At 40.1% G+C, this 14628-nt stretch overlaps 1 protein-coding gene across 2 annotated transcripts in view; it reads left to right on the top strand.

Annotated features, from left to right (window-relative positions):
* Positions 1–14628, top strand: part of ANK2 (ankyrin 2) — a 680317-nt gene that overhangs the window by 658965 nt on the left and 6724 nt on the right. The window contains exons 38-46 of one of the 2 annotated variants that reach the window (XM_079919368.1): positions 336–410; positions 2544–2675; positions 3942–4085; positions 6779–7061; positions 8705–8993; positions 11296–11388; positions 11877–11960; positions 12072–12236; positions 13241–13423. In XM_079919368.1, coding sequence (XP_079775494.1) covers positions 336–410; positions 2544–2675; positions 3942–4085; positions 6779–7061; positions 8705–8993; positions 11296–11388; positions 11877–11960; positions 12072–12236; positions 13241–13423 — 1448 coding nt within the window. Of the gene's footprint in view, positions 1–335; positions 411–2543; positions 2676–3941; positions 4086–6778; positions 7062–8704; positions 9433–11295; positions 11389–11876; positions 11961–12071; positions 12237–13240; positions 13424–14628 lie in introns of those variants that run through there. The other variant, XM_079919367.1, reaches the window with a different exon arrangement.

Below are 14628 nucleotides of genomic sequence, written 5' to 3'. Positions count from 1 at the left end.
GATTCTCTTCGGGTGGGCAGTATCCTCTCAGATAATTTTAAGAGGAAAGTCCTAAGATTACTAGAAATCGGTAACTTATATAATTATGTCCAGTGCCTAGTCTTGATTAAAGAGATATGGAAGCAGATGGTTTTCATGATTTTTATTACATTTATTCCCCATTCCATTCCAGAAATCAGGCAAACACACAATCTAATATGATTTAAAATGTAATCGTTAATTTGTGCTATGATTGAATATTTGGACAATTGACTGCCTTTCTTTGGATGATCAGTATTGTGGTTCCTCTCCTGTCATGGACAACCTTTGGCCATTCTGTTTTTGACCTTCTGTAGATCAACAGGATGAGCAGGAACGGATTGAGGAAAGGCTGGCGTATATTGCTGATCACCTTGGTTTCAGCTGGACAGGTAAAATGAGTGTGACCCTTTTTTTTCAACAAAACCTGCTTGGTTTAAATGACATTGTTGCATCAGCCAACTGTCATTAACAATGAAAAAAGGCCTTTTTTTCCTTTCTTTGAGGAAGAACACATGGAATAGTGAAAAGAATGATACTATGAACTAGAAAATCCAGGGTCTGCATTAACTCACTGCGTGAACCAGGGCAGGCCTTTTATTGTCTCTGGCATTTTGAATAATAGAACTTTAGATTAAGAGATTTTGAGAATATAAGAAACCCCACTACCCTCCTTTGGGAGCTGTGGATATCTAAACTTTGGGGAGATTATTGTGTTTCAAAACCATTGTTAGTTGTAATTGTCATAAAATTTAATTTGAGATTCAACCGGGGCTCCTTGTTTTAGATGCCTTGAATCAGATATCTTCATCCTGAACAGTACTAAAATTTACTTCAGATGAATGTTGAAGTACATATGAATGAGATGTTTAATAATTCTCTGAGAGATGGGTATGTTTCAGTTTAGAAATTGTATGTTACATAATTTTTTAATGGAAAGTGAATTCTAAAATCAATATGGTTTATTTGCAACTCATGAGTTGTAGGTTTTAAAGCTATACCCTTTCATCTTTCCTGCTACTTAACATATTAAAGCAAGATTGTCCATCTGGATTTTTTTCTGTTTTTGTTGTTTGTTTATTTGTTTGGTCTGACTTCCTTTTATGTCACTTGTGACTACTTAATTGAAACAAGCAGTTTAAAGTTAATATTAATCTCCTTTCAGTTTCTTAAAAATTTGGTATGAATAGGAGATAGGAGTCATAATATCGATAACAAAGATAACTGATAATGTAGAATAAATGACTAAAGCATTTTAAAGTAATTTAAAAATACTGAGCAGATTTATTTAATTGAGGGATTTAGGGGAAGGAAGGGTATCAAAATATCCCTGATTGACTGACAAGTAGGTAGCATTCAGAATTATTTATTTTGCTTCTTAAGTATTTATGAGTGTATATATTAAACGTAATATCTATTATAGTTGGTGAAAATTCAAACCTTACAATCACTGAATGGTATAAAATAAGAAATAAATAAGTCTCTCACACCCATATCTCATCTTTGAGCCCCTTTCCTCAAAGGTAACTGCTGACACTTTCTCATGTATTCAGAAAAAAATCTGCAGTGCCCACATCTATGCTTATTATTTAAAAATAAGCAAAATTTTACTTAACAGTATTCTTCATAAATACTCCATCAGCATAGAAATATCTATGGCCTTCTTTTAAATGGCTATTTAATTCCACTCTGTGGAGGTACCATAATTTTATCAGTGGCCTTTGCTGATGGCTACTTAGGTTGTTTCCTGTTAGGGGCAGTAGACATCCTTATGCACCGATAGATTTTTGTGGGTGTTTCTATAGGGCATATTCCTAGAAGAAAAAAAGCTGCGTAAATATATGTATATTTTTAATTTTGAAAGATATTGGCAAATTGCCCTCCGAAAAGACACCTCATTCACACACACACGTGCACACACACCTCAATGTATAAGCAACCATATAGAATGTTAATGGTAGACTTTAAAGGAAAACTTTGAGGCTTCTTCCCTAGGTCAGTTAATCCTTCCCAGACCTTTTATTCATGTGACATCAAATCACAGAAAGGAGTTTATCCAACCACCATAATATAGCTGCAACCAGTATTTATCCAAGTACCCAGAAACAGAATTTATAGTATTTGCAAGTCCCCTAATTATGATTAAAAGTGAGACATGGTCTCTTTCTACTGTTTTCAGTCATTTATTTTCCATTGTCTTGGTTAAGAGTATAAGCCAGTATTAATGGTCTCTTCCAAATTTTGGAATTAAATGGTCCTGAATTTACATATTTTATCATCATTGCCTCAGACTTACTATTTCCACTATGACAGTGATCAATTCTATACCCAAATTTAAGGAAAATATCTGCAGTTAGTGCTAGAAGAACAAAGGCATACGAGAGTCATTTCTAATAAGTAGGAAAAAATAAAGGAACTCTGTTACAGCAATACGAAGAACACATCATTTACAAAATCACAAGGCAAGGTGTAGAGACTCAAACTATGAAGTTAATGTATTTACAGAGGAGTATTTTCTCTTTTAGAATTAGCAAGAGAACTGGATTTCACTGAGGAGCAAATTCATCAAATTCGAATTGAGAACCCTAACTCCCTCCAAGACCAGAGTCATGCACTATTGAAGTACTGGCTAGAAAGGGATGGGAAACATGCGACAGGTAGGTGGAGAGGTATATGTAAAAGGCAATAGGCCGGAGGTAGAAAAAAGTCTTGTTCAACAAACCTTTTATGCAAATTCAGTAAACAGATAAAATGACAGATGCCATCAACCTGAAGTGCTACTGTAAGCAAATGAGAAGAAGCTGTAACATTTCTCAAATATGCATGTTGCATAAAAATTCTTGTACTGTGTTCCTTTGAACAGCATTAACTAGTGGAAAGTGATACTAGCACTGGCTGCTAACAGGAAAGTTATTAAAGTCCTAAAATTTTCTATGTATTGACAGCAGCACACTTGCTTTATTAGCCATTGTCTTACTGATGGTGCATTACATTCAGTTCCTGCTTCCTTTACTCCTAAATAACTAAAATGGGGGGGGCGCTTCCCTGGTGGCGCAGTGGTTGAGAGTCCGCCTGCTGATGCAGGGGATGCACGGGTTCGTGCCCCATTCTGGGAAGATCCCACATGCCACGGAGCGGCTGGGCCCGTGAACCATGGCCGCTGAGCCTGCGCGTCCGGAGCCTGTGCTCTGCAGCGGGAGAGGCCACAACAGTGAGAGGCCCGCGTACCGAAAAAAAAATTTAATTAAAATAAATAAATAAATAAAATCGGGGAAAATGTCAAGTAGATATTCTACATAATGATTTATATATGATATTCTGACCACATCAAATAAAATGGGAAGTGATACAGGACATAACTACTTCTTATCCCTCAGCTGGTCTAAGTTTGCCACTTTGTTTAATGCCTCTTTGAAGACCTACCTAGAGACCTCCCTTATCTACATCTAGCCCACATTTATCTTTCCTTCTCTTACCATGATTCTAGGTAGGATTGCCAGATTTAGCAAATAAAAATTGAGAGCACCCAGTTAAATTTAAATTTCAGATAGTCAACAGATACTTTTCTAGTATAAGCATATCCTACGCAGTATTGGGGATATACTTTTACTAAAACAATTTGTCTTTTATCTAAACTTCACATTTGACAGGGTGTCCTCTGTGTAATCTAGCAACTCCGCCTTTAGGGCTTATGCGCATATGCTCCGTCACCCATTTCGTATGTAGCCCTTGTTCGTTTGCTTACGTTTACAAAGACCCTTAATTGGGCTTTGGTTGTTTCTTGTACAAACATCAAAATTGTAGTAAATTTTTCCTATGCTTACAATATATCACCAAAAAAATTCAGTAAGGCAACTAAATGAAAGAGATTTTTAAAAGAGTAGCCCTTAGGTGTAATAAATAGTTTTTCTCTAATATCCCAGATACCAGTCTCATTGAATGTCTCACCAAGATCAACCGAATGGATATTGTTCATCTCATGGAGACCAGCACAGAGCCTCTCCAGGAGCGCATCAGTCATAGCTATGCAGAGATTGAACAGACCATCACACTGGATCATAGTGAAGGTCAGACAATTTGTGTATGTGTATGAGTGTCTGTGATGTATGGTCAATTCAGGCAACTGGACCCACTGTCTTCCTTTTTTCAGAGCGTCAACCATGGCCTTTGCTGGTACGTTCTTCTCCTGAGACTTCCCTGCCCATTTTAGGTGCCCCCATCCCTCTCGTTCTTTGTTATTTCATCATTGTCTCAGTCAGCGTGGGCTGCTGTAACAAAATACCATGAACTGGGTAGCTTAAACAACAGAAATTTGTTTCTCACAGTTCTGAAAACTGGAAATTCGAGATCAGGGTGATAGCATGGCTGGGTTCTGGTGAGGGCCCTACTCTAGATTGTACACGGCTGTCTCCTTGCTCTGTCCTTACGTAGGGGACAGAGAAATAGCTAGCCCTCTGACCTCTTCTTATAAGGGTGCCAGTCCCATTCATGAGGGCTCCACCCTCATGACCTAATTACCTCGCAGGGTTACCACCTCTGAATACCATCACGTTGGGACTAGGGTTTCAACATATGAATTTGAAGGGGACCCAAACATTCAGTCCATAACAGCCATCAACATGGATGACCCGTCCAGTGCCCTTTCCTCAGCCCCTTGGTGGTACTTCTGATACTTGTGTCTTTTACTCTACCTTAGTGACCCATTTCTGTGCCCACAACCCAAACTACATCATTATCAGTGACTGTACTACTTCCAGGTCCTAACTTGAAGCATTATACTTACATCCTCTTTTACTTCTACACAATAATTCTGCAAACTCACTGGACCTCTAGTCATTGGTCCTACCCCCTTTTCAGTATTAAAAGTTTCTCAAATCCACCCTCATCCGCTTCCATGCTCACTCACTCCCATTCTTTCTCCTTCTCTCTCTCTCATTGCTATTTTTACACTTTCTCTTCTTTCAAGCCTCCAACATTACTCTTCTTTTTATTTATTCCAACCTGATGACCATACTTCATATTCCTTAGAAAAAATAGGAATACCTGTAAGCAAATGTCCATATTCTTTCACCGCAAAGTCTCTCAACCTAAGTGCATCTCAGTGCTTATACTCTACCTTCCCTGCTGTATGAAATGGCCTTCCTTTGCTAAAGCCATCATCTCTTCTTTTGTACTAGATCTCATCCCCTTTTACCAGCTATTGACTTCACTTCTGCAATCACCCACTCTGGCTCCTACAACTAGAACATTGTGAACAGCACTGAAACGTGCTTTGATAGATCCCAGCTTTAAAAACAAAGCAAAGCAAATAACTCCTTTCACCCTATATGCTCCCCTGTATGACTGCTCTGTTTCTCCATCCATTTCATGGGAAATCTCTTCAAAAGAATAGTCTAACTTTTCTGTCACTACTCTCTACTTTCTCTCTTCCCTTCTCTCTAGAACTGTCTCTAGAATCCACACAAGTCAGGTTTTGTCATCACCATGCAACAGAAAAGAATCTTGCAAAATTAACCAATTGTTTCCTCATCGCCAAATGCACTGACGCCATTCTCAGTCTTCATCTTCCTTTACCTCTTCTTAACATTTGACACAGAAAGTTAATCCCTTCTTCTTAAGACATTTTCTTCACTCACTTTCCATGATAACCTCTCTTCTTGTTTTTTTTTTTATTTTCTTATTTTATAGGACAGTCTTCCTCAGTGTCTTTCTGCAGCTTACTTTCCATAGGTTTACATGATGGCATGTATTACTGTTCAGCAAGAGCCTCATAGCTCGGCCCATCTCCCATCTCTCTCCCTCTTTCCCAAGTCCCAGACACCTGGCCTCTGGGCTGTGCCCTGGCCACCCTACACCTTCTCAGGCTTCCAGGCTCTGGTGCTTCCTCTTGCCTGCATTCTGTAGTTTTCTTCCCTAAGATCACCGGGTACCTTTTTCTCTCACTTTATTCAGGCCTCTGCTCAAGTATCAGCTCCTAAGAGGAGCCTCTTCCGACAAATCTATCTAAAAAACTGGCCCTCTTTTCTTTGTACCTTTACCCTGGTTTCAGAAATAGGAATCTGCAGAAATGCAAGTTCAGTCAGGCCAGAAGCCTCTTCTGTCTTGTTCACTGCTACGTATCCAGCATCTAACAGCACCTACTACAGTGTTGATACTCAATATATATCTACTGAGTGAATAACTAGATAGATGAAGGTCAATCACACCTCTGCCGAAAGTTTTTCAGTGACTCCTTATTGCCCTTGCTATATGAAATTCCTTAGCTTGGCCTAATAGACCCTTCATCAAAAGAGTACTAACCTCAGAGTGTTGTTTAATACAAGTTACTACTTGTAAAGCACCTAGAATGGTGCCTGACACATAGTAAATATTCAGAATGTGTTAGCTATTTATTATTATTATTAATGCTCTTCTTACCATGTAGATTTATGCCTCAACTGTCGCAGTTGATACCTGCCTATCTTTAGGCCTCCTTAAGATGCCATACCCTCTGCATTTCTTTTCCTGATTCTTTAACCCTGAGTTGGATGCTCGGCATTCATTGGCCGGCACCTGTGGCCCAGTCACTCTGCATTTAATTATCTCTTACTTGCCTGAGCTTCCCTAGATGGTCAGCATCTTGAAGGCAGGCACAGTGCCTCTTTCAGCTTTGTAACCATGACTGATCACAGACATGGCATGTAGTAGTCGCTTAATAAATACCCACTTAATATAGTTTAGCTTCAATTAAATACTTAATTTGAATCGTTCTCCCCTGTAGGGTTCTCAGTACTTCAAGAGGAGCTCTGCACCGCCCAGCACAAGCAGAAGCAGGAGCAAACTGCTTCTAAGGAGGACGAGTCCTATGATCACCCTCCCATCGTCTCGGAGGAAGACATTTCTGTCGGTTACTCCACTTTTCAGGATAGCATCTCCAAAACTGAGGGCGACGGCTCAGCAACAGAGCTCCTTCCCCAGACTCACAAGGAACAAGTTCAACAGGATTTCTCAGGGAAAATGCAAGACCTGCCTGAAGAGTCAGCCCTCGAACAGCAGGAATACTTGTGAGTTCCAAAAGAAAGCCTATGCGGGGTCTTTCCAAAGACACAAGCCAATACGCAGAGGGTGCCAAGCGTATACAAGCGTAAAGCGTTTTCAAATAGTTTTCAGAACTACAGGAAAAAAAGCAAAATACTTGAGACATGACTGTGACGGTGTTGTGTGGCACAAGCCTGCTTGAGCCGACTTCCAGTTCCATGACCTTGGGCAAAGGCCTAAGCCCTTTGAGTCTCAGTTTCCACGTCTATAAATTGTGATAATAATATCCACCTTATTCATCTGACAGGCTCAAAGGTCACGGATATGCCTGTGAAACCATTGTTGAAACTGTAGACCACAGTTATTACTCGTATGTTTGCTGCACCTCACTTCTCTGTATATGTGCCTGTCACACCCTGGCTGGTTCAGAAGGTGAACAGTGACACTGTAGGTGAAGCAGCCCTTGTGTATTTCAACAAAGCTGTGAGGTGGCTAGCAATAAAAATAGAAATGCAACACAGATTACTCACACAGAATGAAAGGCCGTCAGGGGTTGGGGTAGGAATAAAGAGAAGTCTTCTAGAGCGCTTCTGCCTAAAGGAAGCTGCAGAGCACAGTCAGCTTAGAACTCAAGTTCTGGGCTTTCTGGAAGCAAAGGCAAAAAGGAGTTGTATAAATGACACTTCTTGTCTAGAAAAAGCAACCAGATCATGAGAAAGGCAAGCATGTCCCAGCCCTGAAATGTGAGAATAGCGTGTCAGGAGGCTGTAACACAGCATCTCCTTTGTCCTTGAGTGAGCTTTGTGCTGGAGTCACTGGAACTTGAGAAAAGGGCGAAAGGGGTATTGAAATGAGCTTTTCTTGCACGGAGCACTGCCCCCTCACCCATCTACCTTTAGATTGTAGGGGAGAGCATAAAGAATAGGTCAGGAAAAGAGAGAAGGAAAGAGAAAAAGATGGGAAGCAAAGAGGGGCTATCAGAAAGGCACTTTGGGCATTTAATATCTATGGAGTGACAGAAAATTAGAAGGAAGGAGCAGAACAAGCAGATAATTTTTTTCTTTTAGGAGTATTGTAAAGATTACATTGCTTATCTCCAAACTATATCAGTAGAAAAAGTTTCAATGCCAACAGATCTTCCTATCAAGTAACGCAGCTTTCTGGATGGATAATAAGAATCTCCCTGTGTTTATGATTATGGTAACTATATTAACATGGGGTTTATATATTGCTTTTTTGAAATTTTGCCAAATTTTGATCCTTGCTTCAAAAGCCTTATTGTCTATAGATCTTTGCTATATATACCTCCTCAAATCATCAGTATTACCTTGAGTTATCAAAGGAAAGATGAAATTATTATTTATTAATATCTCTCATTATTAATTATCTCTACTTTGTAGAGATTAGGAAATGGTAATACATTTGAGGATAATTTTTATTATTTTAGAATACATTTTTCCCAATCAATGCTAGATCAATGAGCTGTAACTGTATTCTGTATTTTACATATAATTTTTATTCACATTTCATTTCTTAGCCAAATTTACAAAACCTCTTTAGACTTTCACGGACTGTGAAGACAAGTTCCATCTTTCCTTCCAAATCCCTTGCATCAGCAGGGGTGGAAATGCATATGCTCTCATGGTATAATTGGGCTTTTCTGTTTCAGTGTGACAACCCCAGGGACAGAAGTGTCAGAGACTCAAAAGGCTATGGCAGCATCTGGCTCTCCCACCAAGACACCTGAGGAAATCACCCCTACTGAGGAGGAGAGGCCATATCTCCAGACCCCGACATCAAGTGAGCGGGGAGACTCTCCCATTGTGCAAGAACCCGAAGAGCCCCCAGAACGTAGGGAAGAGAGTTCGCCTCGAAAAACCAGCCTCGTGATAGTGGAGTCAGCCGATGACCAGCCACAGGCCTTTGAAAGGCTCGATGAAGATGCTGCTTTTCAGAAGGTAAAATCTCCTCCTCTATTTCCTTGCCCACATGTAACAAAGCTACAAACCTTCTCCCAGTTTCCATTTCTCTGATGGCTTATGTTTTCACAGAAAGGTTTGCCAAATTAATTATCTTGGGCCAAGGGAAGCCCTCAATCCCTTTTAAAATCTGAGAACCCGTGAATCTAGAAAAAGATGATACATGGTTCCATTTCTAGCTACTTGACCATCAGCCCTAATTTTATAGATGGAAACCCTTTTGCTAAGAGAAATGAACCCTGGAGTGAAACAATATACCAGATGTAGCTTTTCAAAATTAGTAATCTTGGGCATAAAGAAGACTAGTGAGGGGAATTAACCGAGCCTCAGGTAAGTAAGTCAGCCTGCCATGGGAAATTGCTAGAAACTGCACTCTTGTTCATTAGGTCCGTGCTGTCAGGTGATGAGCACACAAACTGTGGATATTGAGTGGGGTTTACTCCCAAAACAAATTTTTCTCATTAGAGGAAGGATTATTTCCAAGCGAAATCTCCTTATATTTATTTTAAGAATGACTCATGAAAAGGACATTATGCCTAAATTGATGGCTGGTTCTAAATGTCAGAAAATCGATAGCAGCATGAATATGCATCAGTCTTTCCTTTGTCTTTAAGTGAGCTTTGATGTTGTGAAGAGAGGTGGAGAAACTCATTTAAACCATTTATTCTCAAAACTGGTCTGAATGGTTCATATCCCTCAGCTTTAACTGGAGGGCTTGATCCCTCCCCACTTAGGACTCCTGAATCAGAATGAATCCCAGGGAGGCCAGGAGAGGGAGAAGAATCTGCATTCCAGTAACTCTGTAGAGGATTAAATTAGATATATTTTTCCTTTTTGGATTCAAGAACATATGTCGAAGTATTTTTAAAGCATGAATATACATCTTTTAAGAAAGAATGTTTTATAAAATAGCTAAAACTCTGGGGGAGAAAGTGATATGACATATCTTTGGGCTTAACATCTACATTTGTTTTTGTTCACTATGAGTGTGATATCTGCTAGCAGGATTTATCTAAAATCATAGTTTAAAATTAGCGGAGGTCCAGGCAGATGAGAACTGCTTGAAATTTTGGCAGTTATCTTAAATAATGAATTCATCCCATGAATGGATTTTTATTCCAAGTTTGCCTTTGTATAGAATTATTCATCTCCAAGTTTTTGGCTTAAATGAATCCTAGTAAAAATGTTTGGTAGATGCTGTCTGGACTTAAAAGTTGCCAATTTTAGTCTAAGAATCTATAGGCTAATTGAAGCGTAGGCTTGAGACAGTTATCTGGATAATTCATATATTTAATCTGTTCTGTGTATGTAAATAAATTTTGACAAGTTGTCCTGTATTCCACATTATTTATATGGGCCTGTTCTACTTATTCTTGATGAATTTCCAGTTCTTAAGCTTCCTATTTTGACCCTTATCCTCTCGTGACCCTGACTTGAGGGTCCAATTTCAATCACTTTTCTTGCTGACCATATTTCTAGGCAGCAGATTCCTAAGTGTATTTAAAGAATAATTTGGTTTAAAATTTACATGTTTTCCTTTAGCAGGAAAGAATATAGAAATATAAGCGGTATTTTAAACTATGTTGACAAAATTTAGTTGAGTTTTCTTTTCTTTTTTTTAATAGCATTCCATTAGGAAAGAGTGATTCGATATATAGCTCCCAAGACATACTTTTTAATCTAAAGTTATGTTCTTAGCTCCGGCTTTGGCTTTGGGCCAGACCCATAAAATTGGATTGGCCTCTGCACCTCAACTTCTCTGCAAAATGAGTCTAATACTATTCGTAGCCCGTCTGCCTTCCTCTGTCTTGCCAGTAGGGAAATGTACTACTGGCCAGATAATAACTACAGGAAACTTTGACTTCCTGCAGAAAGTTCTGCTACAAGAATTAAGACACTTCTATACCTTTGGTTGGATCATTCTAAGCCTAAGCCCAAGAGGCAATGGCTCACAAGTATTTATCGTGCTGCCTAGGGTCTATGCTTACATTTGGTTATTCACCAGGAGTGGGCAAGCTGCTTGTTTCTTCTGATGGATTTTGACAGATGGGTGCTCAGACAGCTTTCAGAATCCAGAATTTGTTTTTTTCATTCAAAGAACAAAAAGCTATATTCTCACTGAAGTTTGAGCCCAGCATGCACTGTTTTCACTCCTGCTGGCTTTTCCACCAAAATCACCATGAATAAAGCTTTCGGAAACCGGTGTGAGCTAAAGCAGAAACGAGTAGTGAGGACATTCCTTAGCGTGATAAAAAAAAAAGTGCTTCCATGCTTCCACCAGGAGCTAACAGAGGAATTAGGTGAGCTGGAGGCCAGCTCAGATGAGGAAGCGATGCTAACTACCAGGGTTGTCCGCCGACGAGTGATTATTCAGGTACCAGCTGTTAAATTACTGCACGTCTGGGACAGTTCTGTCCCCGTAACCCTTCGAGAGTGACCGACCTAGAACGGAGGGCTTGGCATGCTCCTTAGGTAGTGCATGGCCTTCAGAAAGCAGATCCCGTAACTCTCCTAAGTTCTGTTTGTGAAGAAATGCAGCGGTAATGACATTCACCCCCTACCTCCAAGAGAGCAAGATTTAGCCTCTTCAGTTCCACCCACCTCACCTCTGGCTTGTCTGTTTTTGTTTGTTTGCTTGTTTGTTTAAGTTTGAGCTGACTTTGGTCAGGTTCTCTAGCATGTTATTATCCACGTTTTTTTTTTCTTTCTTTTAAACATACTACTTAACAGGATTTGGCATCTCAGCAATGCTTCTCAAAGCCCCTTTAATTTTCTAACGTTCCTGGCATTGTAAGCACTTGGGAGTAGTTCCTCAGCATTGATGCCAAACATGGAAGTGACCCTTTTCTTTCAAATGTGTAGGGAGATGATATGCCTGACATACCCCCGGAAACAGTCACAGAAGAAGAATACATCGATGAGCAGGGACACACTGTGGTAAAGAAGGTATTATCTTAAGTATCTCACCATGGTTAATTTCAAGCCTCCTGTCTAAAATGTATCAGTACCCTGGCACTGTCACTCAAAAACAAGATACGTGAATAAAATATCTTCCAGGTTACTAGGAAAATCATTAGGCGGTACGTCTCCTCTGATGGCACAGAGAAAGAAGAGATTACGATGCAGGGAACACCACAGGATCCCATCAACATTGAGGAAGGGGATGGCTATTCCAAAGTCATAAAGCGCATTGTGTTAAAGAGTGACACTGAACAGTCGGAGGTGAGACCATCTGATTCTCCAGAACTGATTTTATGGAGAGGTGTAAGATACAGCTCACAAGAGATGGACGAGATTGCTTATTCCTATTGGCCTCACTTCTCCCCTTTATAAGGCAGTCTTCGTTTAGTTACACATTCATTTTTTTTCTTCGTGATTTTGTGGAATTTTTAGGTAACCATCAGTGAGATTTGTAACCATTATACTCATTGTCTTTGGTCCTTTCTATTTCTACTTTGTCTTTAATTCAGTTGACTGCAGCAGAAATCCAAAAGTCAAATTTTAAAAGACAGCAATCCCATCGGCTGGCAAGCAGTAGGTTCTGAAAAAAACTTGTGCAAATGCACTGTGGTGCTTTGCCCAGTAGGCAGCAGCAGCCTTCTGTAGGGCACCTTAGAGAAATATTTGATTTCCAAACTTCTGCTTTTCAGAGTCACTGAAATCAGGATCCAGAAACTCACTTGATTTATAGTTTTATTTCTTTCTGTTTTACTTCCCTCTTTCAGAAACATATTTACTCTCTTTGACATGTCATTCGGGAGATTCTCACCATCTCGCGTTCATTCACATCCTCAAAATGTAATTATTATACACATGAGGTTCTCTAAAAGTCTACATTTTCAATTTCTCATAGCTCTGACGGTTCCTCCTTTGGAGGTTAATTTTGTCTCCATAATGTCAAAACAAAGCATTTGCACATGGGAAAAGAGAGCTCATCCACAGGGTGCTATGTCTGCACTGCACTGAGCAGTCAATTTCTCAGTCATGAAGCTTCCTGACCAATTTTCGTTCAAGTGACTAATTAAGTGGTTGATTTGGTACTGTGTACATATAGTCATAATATCGATATTACCAATTGATTCTAGAGTTTTCTTCTAACTGCTTCTTGTTGACAAAATGCTGTTTTCAGGATATACCGTTGTAATGTGTTTTTTAACATAGAAAAATTCATCATCGTTACATTTTGGCAGTCAGAAACTGTATGTTGTATGTCCTTCATTCATCAGGTAACTTTGTCTGAGCCCAGCATTTTGTCCAGTACCTCACAATTTCAGGCTGAACCAGTGGAAGGCCGTAGAGTCAGCAAAGTTGTTAAAACAACTGTGGTACATGGAGAGAGGATGGAGAAGCATCTGGGGGATTCTAGTTTAGCCACTGATCTTCCTTCAGCCAAAGATGACTTTGAAGAGGTATAAAGCATCATCACTTTGTCTGTGTGTGGGGGGGGGGGCATTTTATGTGTGCTTTGTGTTTGAGAAGAAAATCATTTATCATTGTGTCATTCCATACATGTATTCATGGAAGGATGCAGAATAATTCAAGAGAGTAGAATTCCTGTTTGAATAATGTATACAGTGAAATAATATTTTACTCAACTTATTGTGTTCATTTGTGCCACCTTAAAAGCTTTAAAAAATCCATATGGGGCTTCCCTGGTGGCACAGTGGTTGAGAGTCCGCCTGCCGATGCAGGGGACGCGGGTTCGTGCCCCGGTCCAGAAGGATCCCACATGCCGCGGAGCGGCTAGGCCCATGAGCCATGGCCGCTGAGCCTGCGCGTCCGGAGCCTGTGCTCCGCAACGGGAGAGGCCACAACAGTGAGAGGCCCGCATACCGCAAAAAAAAAAAAAAAAAAATCCATATGACCAGGATTCGCTTCAGCTCAATGAGAATCAGAATCTCTGAAGTCGGGACATGATTGTACATCTTGCCTAAAAGTCCCAGAAGTGACTTGCACTCCCAATTAGTAAGGGAAAGAAATAGGTATTGTACATTATCTTTGCTAGCTAATATTCTCAGATATTTCCAACGATAGGCATTAAAGAAAATTCGGGTATCTTTTATTAGTTAAGTTCTGATTTTCAATAATTAGGAAACAGGTCCACAGTGACATCCACAAACACTTATTACAATTCAAAAATCCCAACATTCTGGAGCTCACCTAGTGCACTGTGGTAACTTAAATGGGAGGGAAGTCCAAAAGGGAGGGGATAGGGCTTCCCTGGTGGCGTAGTGGTTGAGAGTCCGCCTGCCGATGCAGGGGACACGGGTTCGTGCCCCGGTCCGGGAAGATCCCACATGCCGCGGAGCGGTTGGGCCCGTGAGCCATGACCGTTGAGCCTGCGCGTCCGGAGCCTGTGCTCCGCAACGGGAGAGGCCACAGAATTGAGAGGCCCGCGTACCGCAAAAAAAAAACAAACAAACAAAAGGGAGGGGATATCTGTACGTGTATACGCTGATTCATTTTGTTGTGCAGTGGAGGCTAATACAACATTGTAAAGCGACCGTACTCCAATAAAAATTAATAAAAAAACCCACAACTAATAGATTGGTAATGCTACAAATGCCATAATTGATAACCTTATATTAGCATTTGGCAATTAAAAATCAATTGG

This window comes from Stenella coeruleoalba (genome assembly GCF_951394435.1).
Source record: "Stenella coeruleoalba genome assembly, chromosome: 4".
Classification (NCBI taxonomy): Eukaryota; Metazoa; Chordata; class Mammalia; order Artiodactyla; family Delphinidae; genus Stenella; species Stenella coeruleoalba.
Note: the sequence above shows the minus strand (reverse complement) of the source record. Positions and strands in the feature narration are given on the sequence as shown.